The 19,729-nt window shown below is 50.2% G+C and overlaps 7 protein-coding genes across 7 annotated transcripts; 3 read left to right on the top strand and 4 right to left on the bottom strand.

Moving 5' to 3' along the window:
- The first annotated feature begins 607 nt into the window (after positions 1-607).
- On the top strand, positions 608-3,464 carry M431DRAFT_512543 (hypothetical protein). The gene is made up of 9 exons (XM_024919856.1): positions 608-840; positions 916-952; positions 1,011-1,075; positions 1,141-1,183; positions 1,255-1,854; positions 1,932-1,956; positions 2,006-2,069; positions 2,132-3,029; positions 3,108-3,464. Exons 1-9 carry the CDS (start codon positions 833-835, stop codon positions 3,219-3,221), a joined length of 1,854 nt encoding a protein of 617 aa, XP_024769428.1. The 5' UTR covers positions 608-832; the 3' UTR covers positions 3,222-3,464.
- A 909-nt stretch (positions 3,465-4,373) lies between these two features.
- On the top strand, positions 4,374-6,279 carry M431DRAFT_96728 (hypothetical protein; the record flags this gene model as incomplete). The annotated part of the gene is made up of 5 exons (XM_024924854.1): positions 4,374-4,512; positions 4,586-5,403; positions 5,461-5,604; positions 5,654-6,033; positions 6,090-6,279. 5 exons carry the CDS (start codon positions 4,374-4,376, stop codon positions 6,277-6,279), a joined length of 1,671 nt encoding a protein of 556 aa, XP_024769427.1.
- Positions 6,280-6,390: 111 nt separating this feature from the next.
- On the bottom strand, positions 6,391-7,695 carry M431DRAFT_152727 (hypothetical protein). Its single transcript, XM_024912858.1, has 3 exons — positions 7,442-7,695; positions 7,285-7,373; positions 6,391-7,225 (listed from the first exon to the last, which is right to left on the bottom strand). Exons 1-3 carry the CDS (start codon positions 7,673-7,675, stop codon positions 6,448-6,450), a joined length of 1,101 nt encoding a protein of 366 aa, XP_024769426.1. The 5' UTR covers positions 7,676-7,695; the 3' UTR covers positions 6,391-6,447.
- Positions 7,696-10,161: 2,466 nt separating this feature from the next.
- On the top strand, positions 10,162-12,194 carry M431DRAFT_152723 (hypothetical protein; the record flags this gene model as incomplete). The annotated part of the gene is made up of 3 exons (XM_024912857.1): positions 10,162-10,271; positions 10,344-10,669; positions 10,763-12,194. 3 exons carry the CDS (start codon positions 10,162-10,164, stop codon positions 11,992-11,994), a joined length of 1,668 nt encoding a protein of 555 aa, XP_024769425.1. The 3' UTR covers positions 11,995-12,194.
- A 310-nt stretch (positions 12,195-12,504) lies between these two features.
- M431DRAFT_125377 (hypothetical protein) lies at positions 12,505-15,613 on the bottom strand. Its single transcript, XM_024912243.1, has 5 exons — positions 15,407-15,613; positions 14,792-15,315; positions 14,439-14,735; positions 14,179-14,386; positions 12,505-14,125 (listed from the first exon to the last, which is right to left on the bottom strand). Exons 1-5 carry the CDS (start codon positions 15,519-15,521, stop codon positions 12,696-12,698), a joined length of 2,574 nt encoding a protein of 857 aa, XP_024769424.1. The 5' UTR covers positions 15,522-15,613; the 3' UTR covers positions 12,505-12,695.
- A 1,657-nt stretch (positions 15,614-17,270) lies between these two features.
- On the bottom strand, positions 17,271-17,974 carry M431DRAFT_266176 (hypothetical protein). The gene has a single exon (XM_024913908.1). It carries the CDS (start codon positions 17,840-17,842, stop codon positions 17,492-17,494), a length of 351 nt encoding a protein of 116 aa, XP_024769423.1. The 5' UTR covers positions 17,843-17,974; the 3' UTR covers positions 17,271-17,491.
- A 132-nt stretch (positions 17,975-18,106) lies between these two features.
- M431DRAFT_55675 (hypothetical protein) lies at positions 18,107-18,969 on the bottom strand (the record flags this gene model as incomplete). The annotated part of the gene is made up of 4 exons (XM_024921457.1): positions 18,107-18,505; positions 18,569-18,732; positions 18,798-18,809; positions 18,876-18,969. 4 exons carry the CDS (start codon positions 18,967-18,969, stop codon positions 18,107-18,109), a joined length of 669 nt encoding a protein of 222 aa, XP_024769422.1.
- Between the last annotated feature and the right edge of the window lie 760 nt (positions 18,970-19,729).

Below are 19,729 nucleotides of genomic sequence, written 5' to 3'. Positions count from 1 at the left end.
ATAGCATATGGGTTTAGAATAGTTTTATACGACTTCACGAGATGAGCAAGCGAAAGCTAAGGTGTGCATGAGATCAAACCGGAGGCTAGTGTCCGACCAGATCACCAAGATGACGGGCCTACATTGGTCATGATGCAGCAGTCTCTGTTTTTTTTTTCTCCAAAAGCCACACCCCGCCACAGTCGAAAGTTGGAGCAAATTGGAAACTAAATTACGGAGTATGGAGCACCAGACGTTGTATTAGCGACGCCCTTTACTTTACTTTACTTTCCTAGAGTCACACAACATGCAACGTATGTGGGCATTTTAGTTGAACGCCGGATGTGCCGAGAGATGGGCGCCGTCTTGTAAACAGCCTCTATGCACGACGATACTGATGATTGGAAGATCAGATGAATCCAGAATTAAAACCCGACTTGTAGTCATATTTTCCTATTTTCCGCTGTCAGTGGAGCATCAAATCCATCGCCGATGTCATTTTCGCTGCCGGTCCAGCGTCCCCTTCAGCGTCCACTCCATTAAAAACGTCCGGAGTCGGAGCCTGCAAAAAGACGTCAGTGGGGCCACCCCGCGAATCGGGAGCCCTCAATTCAAGAGGCTGCAGTTTCCATGCGATTTGAATAATTCGCCTCCAAAACCTGCAACCTTCAGGCCATTTCTGTATGACTCAGAATCTTTTTTGAGCCTCTACCCCGGATCATCTTTATTTTCTTTATTTATTCTTCTTGCACCTTGACATCTCTGTTGGCATTGGACAGCGCAATTCCTCTCACCTTCTCGCCCTCATCATCATCACCCCGCCTAACCCACCGGCCCGTCGCCACTCTTCAAGATGGTCATGTATGCTGGAACTGCCCTGGTTAATCGGCTATCGTGATGCATGCAGAGCTAACCCTGGCAATCCGTCATCTACAGGCTCAAGGAACCGTGGAAGAAGTACAAGGCGTTCAAGGTAAGCCTTCTGGATGCTGGTCCAATCTTCAGCTCGTCAGCTAACGTACCGTGCCTAGCCGCTGCGTCTGCCCAACCGACAATGGCCTGACAAGGTCATCGAAAAGGCTCCTCGCTGGCTGTCGTACGTCGCAAACACTTTTCCTGACTCTCTTCCAGCGCATGAGTCGTCGCTAACATCTTCCGAAGCTCGTGTCTCCGCGATGGCAACCAGAGTCTGCCCGATCCAATGGTACGTCTTCGATCCAACATCAAATACTTGTGCGAGCGATCGCTGACATGGGTGGGATGGTCAACAAACAGAACGGCGAGGAGAAGTGGCGCTATTTCCAGATGTTGTGTGCCCTTGGCTACAAGGAAATCGAGGTCTCTTTCCCCTCTGCGTCCCAGATCGACTTCGACTTCACTCGCCGCTTGATCGAAACCCCCGGCGCCGTGCCAGACGACGTATTCCTCCAGGTTCTCTCACCCTGTCGACCCGATCTCATTCGAAGGACTGTAGAGTCAGTTCGCGGAGCGAAGAATGCCATCATCCACATCTACCTTGCTACCAGCGAGTGCTTCCGCCAGGTCGTCTTCGGCTACACTGAAGAGCAGACCCTGGAGCTCGCCGTCGAATGCACCAAGCTCGTCAGGTCTCTGACCAAGGACAACCCCGAGGCTTCTGGAACGAATTGGCAGTTCGAGTTCTCGCCCGAGTGCTTCTCCGATACCGATCCTGACTATGCTCTGAAGGTGTGTCGCGCAGTGAAAGCTGCGTGGGGCCCCAATGGAGCAGCTGGAGACCAAATCATCTTCAACTTGCCCGCCACAGTCGAGCTCGCAACCCCCAATATTTATGCAGACTTGATAGAGTATTTTAGCACCAACATTGGAGACAGGGAGAGTGTGTGCGTGTCTCTGGCAAGTCATACCCTTTCCCCTTTTCACCTCTCACATCTGTATCACCATCATGAAGCTAACAATTCTCTTCTCCGCAGCACCCTCACAACGATCGCGGATGCAGTTAGTATATCCACCTCTGGCGGTACGGCGCGGTGCTAACGTTGTACAGGTATTGCAGCAGCAGAACTAGGCCAGATGGCAGGGGCTGATCGTGTCGAGGGCTGCTTGTTTGGGTTCGTACTACCTGTGTTGCTTTTCTCTTTGCGATTACGAGACAGTACTAATCCTTTCATAGCAACGGAGAGAGAACGGGCAACGTCGATCTCGTCACCTTGGCTCTAAACCTTTACACACAAGGCGTGAGCCCGCAAATTGATTTCTCTGATTTGAACTCAGTCATTGAGGTAGTCGAATCTTGCACCAAAATCCCCGTCCACCAGCGTGCTCCCTACGGCGGTAGTCTGGTCTGCGCAGCCTTCTCAGGCAGCCATCAAGACGCCATCAAGAAAGGATTCCAGAACCGCCAGAACCTGGGCCTATCCAATGAAGACCCATGGATGGGAATGCCCTACCTGCCACTGGATCCTCAGGACATCGGCCGCAACTACGAGGCCATCATTCGCGTCAACTCACAATCTGGAAAGGGAGGAAGTGCCTTTATTCTGCGTGCAAAACTGGAGCTCGACCTCCCTCGCGGCCTTCAAGTTGCCTTCTCCAAGATCGTTCAGCGCCGCGCCGAGGAGCTTGGACGCGAGCTTCTGGCTAACGAGATCACCAGCCTCTTTGAGTCGACTTACTTCCTCCACGAGAACCACCGCCTTAGCCTTATTGACTACAGCATCTCACCCGACCGATCACAGTCTCCCATGCCTAATGCATCTGGCAAGACCCAGGATACGAAGAGCATGATCCGTATCTTCGACGGTGTTATCCTCCTGGATGGCCAAGAGATTAAGCTGCGTGGCCGGGGCAATGGACCGATCTCTAGTATGGCGGCCGCCCTCAAGCAAGTCGGCATTGATCTCGACGTTCACGACTATAAGGAACACGCCATCGGTGAGGGCCGAGGTGTCAAGGCCGCATCATATATCGAGTGCAAACCTACCGGCATGAAGCAGACAGTCTGGGGTGTCGGTATTCACGAAGATGTGGTACAAAGCTCCCTCCTCGCCATGCTGAGCGCGGCGAGCAATGTAAGTTTTTCTTTCCCCTTTCATGAGTAGCAGCAAAAAACCTTTTTGATGGCTAACCATACCCTTTAATCTCTACAGTTCCTCACTAGCCGGCCAACTAGCCCATTCTTGAAGCCGGTTGCCGTCCCTGCTTCTCAAGAGACACCCAGTGTCGTATCTATTCTGGAGGAGAAGGCAGCAAACGGAATTTAAATCGTCAAAAATGAAAACAAAAAGGTGTTCGTGTGTATTCCATTCATGCGCCCGGAATCTTTTCTATGGCGCATTCTCACAAAAAATGGCGATGTGTAGCTACATGCAGGCTTTTCTAGATTGAAAAATAGGTGGCTTAGTTACGACTAGCTCTACCAGTTCAATGATGGTTGATAAGAGAAAATGTAAATTAAAAATGGGAATTTGGTCAAAAACTTGATAATACATATGTCTTATATGTCTACAGTGTGGTCTTGGTCTTTCCATCTCCCGTTTTTACCATGATTAGTCGTTGAAATGGGAATATCTCCCATCTTTGGCTTTGGTAACATAAAAATTGTGCCGAAAATACTGGATGGCCGGTATGCGATTGGTATAATCCGGGAGAATTCCATGCTTTCCATCCGCCTCTAGCCACTTCCTCAAGGCTACCAAGTCAATAGTAATAGTGTCCATGTGAGGTACCAACAAAATGCCGCATTACAATCCCTAGCTATTAACTACATGTACTGACGCCCAAGGGTTGTGATGGAGGCTGGGAAGGATTGCAATGAGGTTGAGGGGCGGATACAATAGACGAGGACTTTTGTCCGGCAACATGACCATAGTCGGCGAGCACATTCTCTCTGCAGGAATCAATGTCAGAGATCCTTCTGGGTAAAGCACGGAATTTCTATATAAGAGATACGGCGATTTAATCCTATTATTCCGTGTCTGATGCTGAATTGATATCATGGCAGTGGATCTTCGGCTGAATCGGCAAGACCCCTGCGAATAGTGATAGCTAGAGCCAGTAATTGCGTGATGTTCGATGTGGGAGGATGGATCTTAAACCCGACAATGACAGCTTATGATTCCAGCCCTGGAATTCGATCTGCCACTCTTTTATTTGGCAGTTACTTCACTTCAAGCTATACCGCATTTCTATACCTCTTTTACAACGTGCCGTCAGTCTTCTGCCTCATTGGTGTATGATGTCGAGATCTTCGGTGAACGGATCAGATAACGGTCCAAGAGGATCAAACCTCGAACTATATAATAGAATATCGCAGTATCGTTCTAGCTTGCTGTGTCTGAATGTGATCAATCGGCCAACTTCCAACAAATCACCAGAGTAGAATCATTGTAAATTGTCGGCAATAGGTGATGAAAATGCATTCCAATACGCTCACTTCAACGCTTCTACTTGCATTGCTCGCCGAGGCTAGCTCTGCAAGGAGTCTAAACACAGTCATTGAGGCTTCATCCGTTGCCGGCGCCGTTGCTTCAGATGCTTACCCCCCTTCTAGTAGTAAGTTTTACTCTAAATCCATCCACACAGCTGTCAAAATAAACAAAGTGCTGATGATGCCGCCGCATCTAAGCACACGTCAACTCGAAATTATTCCCGCCAGAGTCCAAAGTAGGATATCCCGGCCCTACGCCCACGGGAGAAGAGCCCGCTGCTATTGAAACTGCCCCCATCTATCCTTATAATCATGGGCCTTCAGACAGCTTCCCGCTTGTTGCAGCGCAGCCTTGGGGAGCGAGCAAATTCGACAGGAAAATCGACATTACGAAATACTGGGGCAATCTTTCTCCTTGGTACTCTGTTTCCTCTGCGGACTACGGCCTTCCTGATGCGAGTCCCCTGATCCCCGATGGCTGCAACATTGTCCAGCTTCACCTTCTCTACCGCCACGGTGCCCGATATCCCACCAGCGGCGCCGCTCCAGCTACATTTGCCCAAAAAGTCCACAACGCGACTCAAGCAAAAGGATTCAACGTCACTGGAGAGCTATCCTTCTTTTCCGACTGGACTTATAAGCTCGGCGCAGAGTTGCTGACTCCCTTTGGCCGCAGCCAAAACTTCAATCTAGGAGTGGCCTATCGCCAGTTATATGGCCACCTTCTGAACAACTTCACTGCCACCAACACGATTCCCGTCTTCCGCACTGAATCCCAGGACCGCATGGTCAAGACTGCTGAAAACTTTGCCGCTGGCTTCTTTGGAGTGCCTGAGTACTTGGACCAAGTCAACATTGAGATTCTTGTCGAGTCCCCTGGCCTTAACAACTCGGGTGCTCCTTATGAAGTATGCAACAACTCTAACATCGCAAGCCGCGGAAGCATTGGATCTACGGTGGCAACGGAATTTGCTTTAAATGCCTTTAACAGCACCATTGCTCGTTTGCAGTCTCAAGTGAGTCAAAAATATTACTCTTAAGCCATTAATAACTGCTAATAATGAACCCTTTAGGTCTTTGGCCTGAACCTGACGGCTACCGATGCCATTGCCATGCTTCAACTATGCTCTTACGAAACTCATGCCCTAGGATACTCGGCTTTCTGTAACCTCTTCACTGAAGAAGACTTCCTAAACTACGAATACTACTATGATCTAGTGAGTTCAATGAAGTCTCTCACAACACCCCTTTTACTGACACAACCAGTCCTTCTACTATAACAACGGCCCCGGTTCTCCAGTTGCCGCTGCCCAAGGCAAAGGCTACCTCCAGGAATTCGTCGCTCGTTTCACGCACTCATTCCCTGCTGCTGACTCCGCCTTGAACATCACTTACGACGACAACAAGACATATTTCCCATTGAACCAGTCCATCTATGCCGATGCAACCCATGAGGTCGTCGTTCTCGACACTCTGACTGCGTTCAATCTGACTGCACTATTCCAAGGCCCGCCATTGAGTCTGTCCGGCAACCAGAAGCGAAACTCTTTTGTCGCAAGCAAAATCGTGCCCTTTGCCACTCATTTCACCACCCAGATTTTGGAATGCCCCGCGTATAAGCCTACTCGACAGATCCGATTCCTAGTGTGAGTACTCAGACTTGAATAAACGTTATACCGAGTACTAATCGTGTTATACACAGTAATGACGCCGTTGTTCCCATCTCAGATTATCATGGATGCCCAAAGAATGCCGATGGACTTTGCTCTTTCGACCACGTCGTATCAATCCTCCAGAAGCGGATTGACGAGATTGACTTTGACTATGACTGCTTCGCTAACTACACGGCAAAGGCAGGAGTTGATTACAACGGCCGGGCTCCCAGAAAGTGAGAGCGGAGAACGTGTCTCTTAATGTGATTTACGATGTAATGGATCATATGCTTTTTAGACTGACGGGGTAAACCTCACTGATTAATGACTAAACGAAGTTTATAACAGCTTGTGATATTTGATCAAGTCTATTGCTAAGAACTTCACTGTCTATGATAAGAAAATGATCTACAATACTGTGTCAAAATTCTCTGAGAGTACCCCATACCGAAAGCAACTCCGAAGGGATGGATCATGCGCGTAGAATTCATCAAGTAGCCCTGCCATGCTGTAATTTGTCACACCTTCAGCCAGCCGTAACCAATGCTGATTAGTTACCGTCATATCATTCACCCATGCATTCGATCCGTTCGTTGCTGTAATACTATTATAGCCAAAATCGTTTGCATACGCAAGCATAGGGCGAACACCTATTTTTGAAACCCATTCAAGGCCCAAAATTCCATACAGCGTCGTAATCGGATCCCACGACGAACGAACCGTAGAGCCCCGGCCAACGTACCATTGGTAGGCGCTCAAAACCGGAGAATCAGGAGGGCACCGCTGCACAAGGTGTTGCCCTGAGAAAACATCACCACCCAGTTCACCGCCTGAGTAAGTGACATTGACATTCTTCGGCCAGTGCTGAACGACATATGCCGTACTCTCTGGGTCTTCACCACCAAAGTTGTACTCCCAGCCAGAAGGGTATTGCCCACCCATCACGACCAACTCGCTCACTTTGGCGGAAATGAGCTGCGAGCCAGATAAGTGGCTTATATGATCTGCTTTAGATCGGAGAAGATCGGCGAGATTGGTGAGAAAGCCGATGGAGATGATGTGGATGCTTCTGTCATCGGCAGAACTCAAAATAGTACGGTAGAGCTCTACTGGGGTTGGGGTTGAATCCGCTGTTTTAATGTTGCGAGGCCAATTATATGCTAATTTGCTGGCATACTCGCCATATCTGGAACAATTAGGTGGCGGCTCATACATCACCAGGTGTAGCATCCGGGGATCACTAACAAATAGTAGTAACTATCGAAGAATGTATCATTCGTAATTGGTCGAAAGGCAGCGATGGGGACATCGTTACCGAAATAAGTAGAAAGGGACTGAAGACAAAGGCTGATTAGTGAGACTTCTCTTTGGCATTGGCTTTCGCATGACCGTATTTACTTACACTTGCCGCCAACGGGCCATATTGAGACGGTGTATTGATCACAATCCCTTTCAGATTCGCCAAGCCACAGTTGTGTAAAACATTCGCAATTGTCAACGCGCCCACGTCGTCGACGTCACTGAACAGATCCGTATCGATGATAATGGGTTGGCCTCCTTTCTTCGCATGCTCTGTAGCGTGCACCAATTTTATAGCACCCTCAATGGCCAAAGCCAAGAAAAGGATGAAGCGCATCTCGATCTCGTCTCTCGTTCAGAGTCGTGCAGAGTTGAGGCTTTCAGGAACGAGATTCCTGAATCCAGCTTCAAATCATACCCCGCATGCGTAGTACAAGTATTAATGTGGGCGGTGAATTTATCTGCACTAAGGGCTACGGACTTAATTCGTAGTGTTGACTAAATAAATCACTTATCATGCAAGTCATGATAATCACTCCGAACAATATGAAGTTCTCTCATTCATGGTGGCATTGACACATCTGGGTTCAGCCGGGATATCCGCTCATATCTTACCCTGTAAATGGACATGTGGCGGCGGCACGTCGTGTCTTTGACAGTGGTTCAGCAAGTTACCCTGAAATCAATATGCACAAGGGTGTTTCGATATTACACATCTTGAATCGCTCCTGCGGCTTCTTTCCGACTCTCTGGATGCAAATTGTGGGAAATGATCCACGTTAATGGAGATGCCATGCTTCAGCCATCGAACTCATCCACCATCACTGTTGTTAAGTCAACATCGAATTCCTGCTCTGTCACCCGGCAAGTTCGGTTTTCATGCCCACAACACATCATAGGCTCTATCTTTCATCTTCCAAGATACGTGGCATAGAGAATTCGGTCACGGCCCGACTGTGGAAAGCCTATACAACAAGCCACTCAAGATAACGACATTGGCTGGTTAAAGTTACAGCCATTGAGAAATATACCATGTATGTGTAGGAGTTTCGTACACATTCACCGATTGAATCACCCCCTCGGCAGCTTCAATGGCCACCTTTTTATGCTCACATGACAGCAAATTTCTCCTCGCTTTCAAATCTTCCGAGAAGCTGGAAACTAGGCTTGATATTCTCAACTCCGCTCAACTACTTCCCCAAACACGGGATCTAGTGCTTCTCCTCTAGTCTTTGACGAGTGGAGCCGCTACGAAAGGCTCTGGCGCCGGGACTGAAGATGGTGGAGTTCTGTCAAGAGGCTAGAAAGGTCCCCTTTTGAGAAAGTCTAGCGTGGATCTTGGAAAATGGCTTTCCGTGATGCTTTTGCTCCAAGTGCCGAGTGTCCACATATCTGCCTATCAAGGTTCAGCAAAGCATCACAATCCGACGACGACATGATATTCAGGAAAAGAGAAGCCTCTTCTCTGCCACGTTGATAGATTCTGGAAGCAGACTGAATCTACTCTAATGACAAATTAACTAAGTAGCTGTTTTAATCACGCGGAGCTATGCGAAACGGCCTTGTCCGTGGCTGACTCTGTGAATCCCGAACTCGGGAATGGCTTACACAAATACGGCACACAGTACAGCATGTCCTCCGCCTTGGTGATTCACGAGCGCGGACCAGACGATTTTAGACGCTATTGAATTATAGCAAGAAGGAATTAGAAAAATATTTCTCTGGATAATCGCTTGAACATCTTAAAACAAGACGATTTTCATTTCCGCTCTCGGCGTTGAAGCAGAATTATAAACTGGTGTGGCTGTTTCTCGTTGTCTTGTTACGCGTACAGTATGGGTGGCTATAAATGCACACGGTTATACAACCAGACTTACACCAACGTAGCTTGAGAACTTCCCTTGCTGCGTGTCCCCCAGAAACCATCTAGATTGTCATTTTTTCTTCTCCGCAGATTAAACGGACTGGCTCCATTATTCTTGCAGCTGAAATGTAGATGTAGATGTAGATATTTCGAGCCTCTCACAAAGTTCAGGCCGAAGACCTCAGACGAGCAGCATGAGGCGATGTAGCCCTCTTCGACAAGCTCTCCATTTGTAAATCTCCCAAAACACAATCTACTCAACTAGTACAATCCAAGAAAGACTATAAACGGCTTCTCCAAAGCGCCACGCAGCCTCGCCCGCCACCAAAAGCCTCAACCCAAGGCTTATTCCAGAGTCCCATCTCACCCCCTTTACGGCCCTTTTCTCCCCCCTTGTAAAAAAAACACCCCAAATCGTCTCTCCATGGGTATCTCCAGGTTTTTTTTTTTCCCAGCTCCCGAGTTCCCAAGAACTTGACCACTTCGGGGCTGGACCAGACGCCTGGTTGGCCCTTCTCCACAAACTTCCCCCACAATCGTAGAAAATAGCTTCAGCTTCGAACCCCGGGCAGTCACTCACGCTCCACTCCTCCAGGAGAATGCCTTTGTATTGCCAATCACGGTGTCATATATGGCTTCGGAAGGCATCATTAGGTTTGAGGCATACCCCATCGGTGGACTAGTTTGCTTTCGCCCCGCAACCCAAGCACTCGCCTCCTAACGTAGACGATGGGAAGTCCTCTTGGGCGTATAAGAAGGTTTTTGGTGTGTTTCAACTATAAAAGGTCTGTTGGATCCCTCGTCAGTTGAACGCGAGTTTTCATTCCTCTTGTTTATCCCCACAGTCATCCACGAGGCTTCCCAGGCTCCTGCTCGAGGTTTACATCAACCTGCAAGAGTCCATATTCCCATACCTAACAAGATACATACTTGAGACGAACAACATTACCTCCGTCACAATGGGTGTGCTTGATAAAGTCAAGATTCCCAAACCCAACGATGAAGCCGGTGCCTCATGGCCCGCCATCGCAATGGGCTTCTTCGTCGCCTTTGGTGGTGTCCTCTACGGGTAAGTCAAGAGAGTCCTCTTCGACATTATACAGGTCCATCTTGAGTTCATCTTGCTAACAATTCCTAATAGATACGATACCGGCACTATCAGCGGTATCATGGCCATGCCTTACTGGAAAGACCTCTTCAGCACCGGCTACCGCAACGCCAGCGGCGACCTCGACATCACAACCTCCCAAGAGTCGGCCATCGTGTCCATCCTCTCAGCAGGCACCTTCTTCGGCGCCCTTGCCTCGCCTCTGCTGTCTGATAACTTCGGCCGTCGTCCTGCCTTGATGATCTCGACCTGGGTCTTCAACCTGGGTGTCGTGCTGCAAACGATTGCCACCGCCATCCCCATGTTCCTCGCTGGTCGATTCTTTGCCGGCTTTGGCGTCGGTTTAATCTCTGCTCTGAGTAGGTTATCATGATCCTCACCTCCTCTCTTACAACTTCTCCTTTCCCTTCAACAATCGTCACCATCTCTCTAACAAAACATCATCAAAACAGTCCCCCTCTACCAGTCCGAAACAGCCCCCAAATGGATCCGCGGCGCCATCGTCGGCGCCTACCAGCTCGCCATCACAATCGGCCTCCTCCTCGCCGCCGTCGTCAACAACGCAACCTCCAACCGCCCCGACTCCGGCTCCTACCGCATCCCCATCGCCGTCCAGTTCGCCTGGTCCCTCATCCTCTTCCTCGGCATGATCTTCCTGCCCGAGACCCCCCGCTACCTCGTCCGCTCCGGCAAGCTCGACAAGGCCACCGCCGCCCTCTCCCGCATCCGCCGCCTGGCCAACGACCACCCCGCCGTCGTCGCCGAGCTCAGCGAGATCAGGGCCAACCTCGAGTATGAAAACGGCCTCAGCAAGGCTACCTACCTCGACTGCTTCCGCCCGCCCATCCTCAAGCGCCAGTTCACCGGCATGGCCCTCCAGGCCTTGCAGCAGCTGACGGGCATCAACTTCATCTTCTACTACGGCACGCGCTACTTCCAAAATTCAGGCGTGTCCAGCGGCTTCACAATCTCCATGATCACCTCCGCCATCAACGTCGCCTCCACCATCCCAGGCCTCCTCGCCATCGACCGCTGGGGCCGCCGCCCCTTACTCCTCGCCGGCGCCATCGGCATGTGTGTGTCTCAACTCATCGTCGCAATCTGCGGCACCGTGTCCACCGGCCAGCGCGACAACGGCGACATCTTCGTCAAGAACCTCGCCGGCCAGCAGACCGCCGTCGCCTTCGTCTGCATCTTCATCTTCTTCTTCGCCTCCACCTGGGGCCCCCTCGCCTGGGTCGTCACCGGCGAGATCTTCCCCCTAAACACCCGCGCAAAGTCCCTCAGCATGACCACCGCCACCAACTGGCTGCTCAACTGGGCCATCGCCTACTCGACGCCTTACCTCGTCAACTACGGCGAGGGCTTCGCCAACCTGCAGTCCAAGATCTTCTTTGTCTGGTTCGGCGCCTGCTTCCTCTGCATTGCCCACGTCTGGTTCTTCATCTACGAGACCAAGGGCCTCAGTTTGGAACAGGTTGACCAGCTTTACAGCGAGGTTTCGAATGCTCGCAAGTCCACCACCTGGGTGCCTTCCGAGACGTGGGAGCAGCACCAGCATGCCGCCGTGGCCTCTGACGGTACGACTATAACACCAAAGGAGGAGTCTGCTGTAAAGGGCCTCGACACGGCTCATGTTGAGGAGAAGGATAGAAACGCCACAGTCGAAGATGAGATGTCCTAAAATGTTTCTTGAAAATGTACGTGGGCGGAATCTTCCGAGTTCGTGTTCTACGCTGTAGTTTTTATACCATTGGTTATCGGAGGAGTCGATCCATGATTTGGAATGGCGTTGCCATCATAAAAGATTAGATGGTAATCAGGGAAGAAGGAAAGGACACATCAATAGCTAGATTTTAATTCACAAAGACAAAATTATCAGGGTGAATTTGTCGCTTTCATATTTGATAGTTCTGCTAGTCGTTGAGCTCATGCTCTACTTCATAACGGAGGTTGTTCGTGTTTGGGTTTATTTTGATTTGATTCGTCTACTTGGGAGTTCAAGATTCCATTGGATTGTTCAATGTCTTCGCAGGGTTATGCAGATATTATTGTCAGAAGGGTGGTTAACGCCAATAAAAAAAAGTGAACCGCAAGGAGAGTTCTTATTTGGCGCCTATTGGTGATGTGAAATTGTACTCATGCTAGAAACGTTTAGGCACACTTATTACACACTTATTAGAACGAATATTGAGCCGTTAGTATCCTTTTGTATCGTCGGATGGCATAAATCTATCTCGAAAGTAGTGTTCTTAGGTAAAACAGCATCAGTTCTCTGCAAACAGCACCCCAAAGCCAAGAGACTGCAGTATCCAACTACAACGCAAGTCATAGGATAGGAATAAAGGATCGCACACCAACGCGCAGTAACAAGACCATCCGAATCTACTGCACGCCATTTCCCACAATGCTCTTCTTCCTATCTTTGACTCCGCCCTCCAGTGTCGCATCCTTGGCGCTGTCATCGACATCCAAGCCTTTGCTTTTGGAGTCCTGCCCTTCCTTGGCATCTTCCTCCGTAGCTGCTGTGTCCTCATCATCGGAATCGGCATATGGGTTAGGACGCACCACTTTCAGCGTAATAACTTCCTTGGCTTTGTCTTCCTCATCAACCTTGTGGTAAACTCGCAGTCCAATCACGACAACCGCGTTCCAGGGATCTCTTTCAAACTCATCGAGCTCATCTTCGAACCTCAGAGACGGTGGTGTCACGATGACGGGTTTGTTCAACTGGTTATTCATAAATGCTTTGACTTGCAAGTCCATCTCATGGTCAGAAAGTTCAGAGAGTGATGCCATACTTATAAGGCCATCGTCACTCTCAGATTCGTAGTATGAAGAGCTTGGTGGCGCGTCACCTTGAGAAGTCGGCCGGCCAAACCTATCCGCCGGTGGAATAGACCTGGATCTTGCACCCCTCCTTTTTGTCTTTGATGCTCCTGCTCCGTTAAGAGAAGATGGCACTGCATGATTTTCGTCCGACTGGTCACGTCGCTCACCACCGTCTTCACCAGGTTTGTCCGTTTCCTCGTCGCCTTTCTTAATCCTAAGCCTTCTTTCGTTATCCTTTGCCTTTTGCTTTTCCTTTCGCTTCTTTTCACGCCTTTGGATCCTCGATAGCTGTTTAACGTTGAGATGGTGGTCATCTCTTCGACGTTCAAGAATTTTGTCTTTAATCTCACGCTGCTCCTTGTCCTTGACACGCTTCTCATGTGCTTGTCTTGCAGCCTTTTCTTCTGGGCTTTCCACAATCTTGCCTTTACTATGTGCGAGATCGTAAGCGAGACCAATACGAGTCAGCTTCTCTCGTCGTTTCTTGGCATTATTTCGTATCACTGTCTCAATAGGCAAGATCCTGTCGAGACGAGTCGCGTCAATCTTGACACGAATATCATACTCGCCTGCCTCCAAGTCGAGTTCAACATTGACAGAGCGCCTCATGCGATACGGCGCTTGGCTGCGAACGAGATAATCCTCATGGTCAGCTTTGTGGACGCGAAACGCCAGCTCAAACTTGTATTGGCCATGAAGTCCACGGAAATATCGATCATCTAACTGCGCCAGTACGATGACAACTGGACCGGGTTTAGTGATGCGCAGAGAAAAATGAGTGTCGTGGTAGTCTAACATCCAGGGAACGTTGACAGTGGTCCAGATTTGAGATACCTGCCACGTCTCATCAAAAAGGCGAGTCCTCTCAAAGGCTTGGTATTTCTGCAGTAAATCCTCGTAGGCGATCCAAAAGTCTCCGTCGTCGCCAAATCGATGATCCAGCTTCTCGAGCCACTCAGGAGTCCATTCCTTGGAGCCGTCACCTATCATTCGTTAGCATCTTTAAAATCATTTTATCCACAGACAATCCACCTACTCCAGGGTCCTTTCCATTCTCCTTTGCCCCATGGGTTCTTGAGTCGAAGTAATCGTTTGCCGTCAATATCCACAGCTTTCTGGATAGAGTAGGAATGAAGCTCAAGGATCCCTTTTCGCTCACCCCAATTTATCCCCCAGACGCCCGTGCTGCAGCCGAAGAGAAAATCTTGGTTTACTTTGAGCAGCTCTTCTTTCCAGAAGTACTCCTAATGTCACGTTTAGTCATTGTAATGTGGTGATTACTGTGTGACTCCTCACCTTGTCGAGAATATCGGTGGTGAAAATTTCAGAAGTTACTCCGCCTGTGAGATCCTCGATACCTTCGCCTCCATACCCGCCTTCGATCGCAGCGTAATCTCCGTGAGCTTTTGCGTAACACTTTTCAAGAAGCGGCAGCCAAGTCTCTTGCGGATGCTGGCACTGGGCAAAATACAGAGCGCTGCTGTTTGACTGGTACACCTTGCGGTAGGCTTCTTCCGGATTGACACGCTCCAGCTCGTCAAAGAGGACTCGTTCCCAGTGCTTCTCGTCGTAATCAGACTTGGTGAGATAGAGCTAGACAGCATCAATATTTAGCAACATCCCTCATAGGAAATAAGAAGGAGACTCACGAAATCATCCACAATCTCGGAAATCCACTCTCCATCCCTGTAAAACACAAACCCATACACACCAACATCCTGATCATGCGCCACGCACAGCTTCTCAATCAGCCCCTTCTTGTTACTCAACGTACACAACGCCGACATGAGCCAACAATCCCCATCTCTCCCCTGCCTCACGTCATTAGCCGTCGGGCCCTCAATGTAAAACTGCGGCTTATCGAATATCTCCACGACGCGTTTTGCGCTCCCAGGCCGAAAGTCCTTTCCCGGGTTGTCGAGGGGCTCAAAGTTGGAGAGCGACTCCAGGCAGTCGCGACGACAGAGCTTCAGGTCGGCCTCGAGGTCAAAGTGCGGATCCCGGTACCTCTTGTTGACTCGCCGGCACTCTTGGACAATCTTTTCGACCTTGGCCCGGCACATAGCCGCCGCGGTTTCGTAAGATGCTTGGGTGGTTGTTGATGAGGATGCAGCTTTGGAATTCTTCCGAGCGACTTTGGCAGTGTATGGATTCTGCGGTATCACAGTTGTGGCTAGGATGGAAAGTTACATCATTAGAAACGACTGCATCTCATGGATATAAACATAAACGGCGCTTCAGCTTCAAAGCCTGTAATGACTCACCTTTGCCAGGCGCCTTTGTCGTAAACTTTGCCCAAAACTCATCAATCGCCTCTTGCGGCGTCTGGTGCTTCACCAGCTTCCGTGGGCGAAACGGAATGGGATCCTGAGGCATCATATAGTCATCGTTCCCTCTTGGATAGATGCGGCGTCCCGAGCGCGACCGCCTGGTGCGGATGCTGTTGCGCGATCCAAAGCTGTTGTTGTCGCTGTCACTGTTGACGAACGACATTGTGAAGGACGCCAGCGGCCAGCGGGATGCAAAGCGGATGGCAAGAACAACTGGAATGCTTCCTAAAGAAGATGAGAAGCCGCGATATAGATTCTTCTGTGAAGTGCGACTGACCGTCTGAAAGCTAATCAATATGGACGACTCGTCTCGGCTGGTGAGACTACGCGCCAAAGAAAAGAATCGCTCGCCCCAGGGCAGCAATCGAATAGACGCAGAATATTTAGTCGAGATTTTCAAAAGAGGCAAACAAAGTATCACGATTCATCAATGTAACGGTACACTCAATCGCTTTCTTCAAGCAAACAAAATGTGAAATTCGCTCATATGTGGTATAAAAAAAAGTCTAGATCTCAGAAGCACCAAAGCCTACAGCTAGGCAGCCATCACAGCTCAGCTGCGTCTACAAGGCTGACTCACTGATCCTCTCTCACTTACCGTTTCATATTTACTTACAGTATATGCAGTCTAGCAAGACTAACATGCAGTAAACCTGCTGGTCTCTCGTCACGGGCCCCCGCGTTTTAAGCATACCTTACTTGTACGGAGCGCTGTTCGCCAGAACACAGACCGTCGGTCTAGAACATTACGCTGCCTGCCTACGGTCAATAGTACGAGCAGATGCGCAGCCAATTGGAGGCATGATGCTTCCTGGTCTTCAGTTTGGGGGCCGTTGACGCTATTGGATAAACCGGCTGATGGATGGGTGGACTCTCTAGTAGGTGCATTGCCTTACGCATGGAGCTGGATATTAAGCCACCACCAGCATGTCTGGAGAATGCAAGCTCCAAGGAACCGGGCACAGAGGTTGCATCCTGTTCCTCCTGTGCGACTCTGACTACACGTACGCGTCAGGGGATGCGGTAACATCCGCATGGCGGCAGAAGGAGAGAGATCCCCTGAGAGAGGCGAAAGTAAACGGAGTTTAATAGAAGAGTCTGCGACGGGTCAGTAGTATCGCATTGATCTCAACAAATAGATGAACAATGTGACTGAACTTGAGCCTCGTCGATGCTTTGCAATCCGATACTTACCTGAGAATCATTGGCGGCGCGTCGTTGATTGATGCAATACGCTGGTCGTTGTCGCACTGGCATGAACTTCCGCCCCCTTTTTTGCCCAACAACTCGTCTTGCATCAACCCTTCCTCACTCGCCTTGAGACAACACACATGCACGCATCTACACAAACGCTCATCACACCTAAACACAAACGCGCAGCGCCAACAGTTGCTGTGTCGCCGTCGCCATCAGAAGAGGGTTTCATGACAGGATTTCTTCTTCATCTTCCTCATCTGCGCTTCTCCGTTTGTCATATTTTACTGTATCATTGCATCTTCCGCTTCTCCCAGCTGTCCTCTGCTCCGGCAGCCACGCCAACCACTCCGAAAACACGGGCAACGTTTCTATGCCTGTGATCCCATTCCCTTGACAATCTTGGGGACGTGCTCGTATTCTCCATGCCGCCCAGCCATTGGATCGCACAGCTCCTATCTCCTCTCAGCATCCTCAAACTGCCCAATTCTTCAAGACATCTTGCATCCACCGCCCTTGGCACGCGCGCGCGCTCGTGTGCCCCAGGAGGTGACAGCCGTCACTAGTGTTGTAGCTTGAGTCTCCGAGTTTGCACAAATAGAGCAACCCCGAGACCCGCATTAGCTCAACGACAAGCAATACTGTGTGCAGCCCCAAGAGCAGCGCCGCCGATTCAAGCTCATCACAACATCATACACACACACAGCCTCGCGGGGTATATCCATCGCATGTGCCTAAAGTCTTTAAGTCGTCAAGAGCTACGTTGACAGCGTCTGTCGTTTCAGTCCGTAATATGTAGGTAGTTCCGAGTGATGTGATCCAAAGTTAAATTCGTTTGAAAGATGGGGGGTATGCCCAGGAACCGGTTCGGAGGGACCCATGCGTAGCCAAGGGGCCCTCCAAAATCGGACGCTCTTCAATTTGAGAAAATGTGTATAAGAAAAAAGAAAATTTGACGCTTCCGATATCGTCGTCGCTGTCGCTGTCATTTTTGCTCATTCCTTTTTCACGCAGGAGATAGGGGCTGCAGGAAAATGTATGTCTCTTGCCGTCGCCATTCTCTCGTATGATTACGTCTGCAATGAGAGAGTGAAAGAAAAAATAAACAGACGCAGCATGAACCGAAGCCAAAGAAAGACTCCGTGTAAGCCGATGAGAAGAAATGTTGCCGACCATCCGATGTAAAAAAAAAGAGAGGGGAAAATAATAAAAAAGACCAAAATCAAGGAGGCACAATCTGGGGTGTGCAGCGAAAAGATATGTTGCGTCAACCAGAAACAAAAGTTATGTTGAAACGAGAAATGCGGCCTAGGGTCCAGAGTTGGGTTTTTTGGCTTTGATTTTTGTTACACCTCGTGGATACTGCCCTAGGCCAGTTGTCCGTCTGCCACCTCGCCGGCCACCAGTGGAAGAGGGCGTCAGACGGGACACCCGCGACGTCTAGGCGACGGGAGCAATGGGAGCGACCGGGGGAGCGGGCACGTTGTTAAGGTCGACAACCTCGTTGTTGATCTCGGTGCTGTTGTTCTTCTGAGGGCAGTCGCGGGAGATGTGGCCGGCTTCGCCGCACTGGTAGCAGGTCTTGCCAGCGGTGTTCAGGGGACCGCCATTGGGGGCAGTGCAATCCCTGGAGATGTGGCCAAGTTTGCCACAAGCATAGCACTTCATGGCCTGAGCCTGGCAGTCACGAGCAAAGTGGTTGGGGCCACCGCACTTGTAGCAAGTAGCCGGGCGAGGGCCGTTGGCGAAGCCTCCGCGGCCATAACCGCCAACGAAGCCGCCACGGCCCATGGGAGCGCCACGGCCCATACCGGCATTACCGGGGTTGGGGCAAGCACGCTACAATGGTCATGTTAGCACATCTCTCGATAGCGCATCGTTTTCGGGAAGTGTCAAACGTACAGCCAAGTGTCCAGGCTGGCCACAGTTATAGCAGCGGCCGCTGGTGGCAGTGCCGCTCAAGCGGAGAGTAGGGCAGTCGGCCTGGACATGTCCAAGTCCCTGGCAGTGGTAGCACTGCTTCGCCTCAGTAGAGCGAGGAAGTGGGCAGCCGTTGGACTCGTGGCCTGTCAAGGGAGTTGTTAGAACCAGGGATGGCGGAGGAGTCGGGATTCGCTTCGAAGATGCATACCTGGCTGCTTGCCTATTTTTCAAACCTGTTAGCCGAGTGTTCCTAGTTTCAATGTCCCAAGTAGATGATTGCACGTACAGTTGTAGCAGAGACGCTCGGCAGAGGAGCAAACCTCGGCATAGTGGCCAACGTTGCCACACTTGTAGCAAGCACGACGAGAGAGAGAAGACATTTTGAAATGTGTTATGTTCTGGTTAAGAAAAGGAAGTTAGCAAAATGTGCCGAGAATTTGCGAAGACCCCGTTTATATGCCATTAGATCGCGAGAGTATCCATATGCCATGCCCAGTTAAAGTTCAACCGTATAATCCGTTGACAGGCGCCGGGAACCAGGAAACCACCAGGGCCACTAAAAACTGGCGGGCCCATGGATTGTCGCGGGGCTGTTCGAAACGCCGTTGCTAGCTTGGCTGCAAGAAATTCCCTCGCTAAACAGCTGCAGGGTATTTCGGGGCAAAAAAGCCTGACAGGGCAGAAAAAGCAGCGTTGGCGACTCCAAGGGGTGTAGACGAAGTGTGTCATCTTTGTCAACGAGGCCACGATCCAGGCAGCTTCGATGGAGAAAATGCTTTGCCGGCGACTCGGTATAAATGCAGATGCATCGCAATCGATATGGCTCGAAGCATCCGTGATCGACACGGCAGCAAAAATATGCGGATGGCGTGGATCTCATTTTTGCAGTAGAAGAAGGCCATCGCCTCGATTATGCAGAACAGAGAAGTCAAGTCTCCTCGCCATTTGATGAGCCAGACACGCACAGCATATAATCGGCGCCAGCGATGCGATCATCTCCTCTGCACTAACCGAAGCATGCGCAGAATGATCTTGCAATCATCGCGCACCTGCGCTGGTCGCAATATCAATATCGAGTCGAAATCGGAGTCGCACCGCATGGATCGTGTCGCACACAGTCGCACAGATGTGGCCTCGATC

This window comes from Trichoderma harzianum (genome assembly GCF_003025095.1).
Source record: "Trichoderma harzianum CBS 226.95 unplaced genomic scaffold M431scaffold_16, whole genome shotgun sequence".
Lineage (NCBI taxonomy): Eukaryota > Fungi > Ascomycota > Sordariomycetes > Hypocreales > Hypocreaceae > Trichoderma > Trichoderma harzianum.
The sequence above is the reverse complement of the archived record's forward strand: the minus strand, read 5'-3'. Positions and strand labels throughout refer to the sequence as shown.

Bases quoted from the DNA above. Each gene is read 5' to 3' on its own strand.
- M431DRAFT_266176 (XM_024913908.1), bottom strand. From the start codon at position 17,842: ATGGTCGGCAACATTTCTTCTCATCGGCTTACACGGAGTCTTTCTTTG.
- M431DRAFT_152727 (XM_024912858.1), bottom strand. From the start codon at position 7,675: ATGCGCTTCATCCTTTTCTTGGCTTTGGCCATTGAGGGTGCTATAAAA. The intron at 7,374-7,441 runs GTAAGTAAATAC...CTTTGTCTTCAG, and splicing joins ATGGCCCGTTGGCGGCAAGT to TCCCTTTCTACTTATTTCGG. The intron at 7,226-7,284 runs GTTAGTGATCCC...TAATTGTTCCAG, and splicing joins TTCGATAGTTACTACTATTT to ATATGGCGAGTATGCCAGCA.
- M431DRAFT_125377 (XM_024912243.1), bottom strand. From the start codon at position 15,521: ATGATGCCTCAGGATCCCATTCCGTTTCGCCCACGGAAGCTGGTGAAG. The intron at 15,316-15,406 runs GTGAGTCATTAC...TTTCCATCCTAG, and splicing joins GACAAAGGCGCCTGGCAAAG to CCACAACTGTGATACCGCAG. The intron at 14,126-14,178 runs GTAGGTGGATTG...AACGAATGATAG, and splicing joins AGAATGGAAAGGACCCTGGA to GTGACGGCTCCAAGGAATGG.
- M431DRAFT_512543 (XM_024919856.1), top strand. The intron at 953-1,010 runs GTAAGCCTTCTG...TACCGTGCCTAG, and splicing joins AGAAGTACAAGGCGTTCAAG to CCGCTGCGTCTGCCCAACCG. The intron at 1,957-2,005 runs GTTAGTATATCC...AACGTTGTACAG, and splicing joins TCACAACGATCGCGGATGCA to GTATTGCAGCAGCAGAACTA.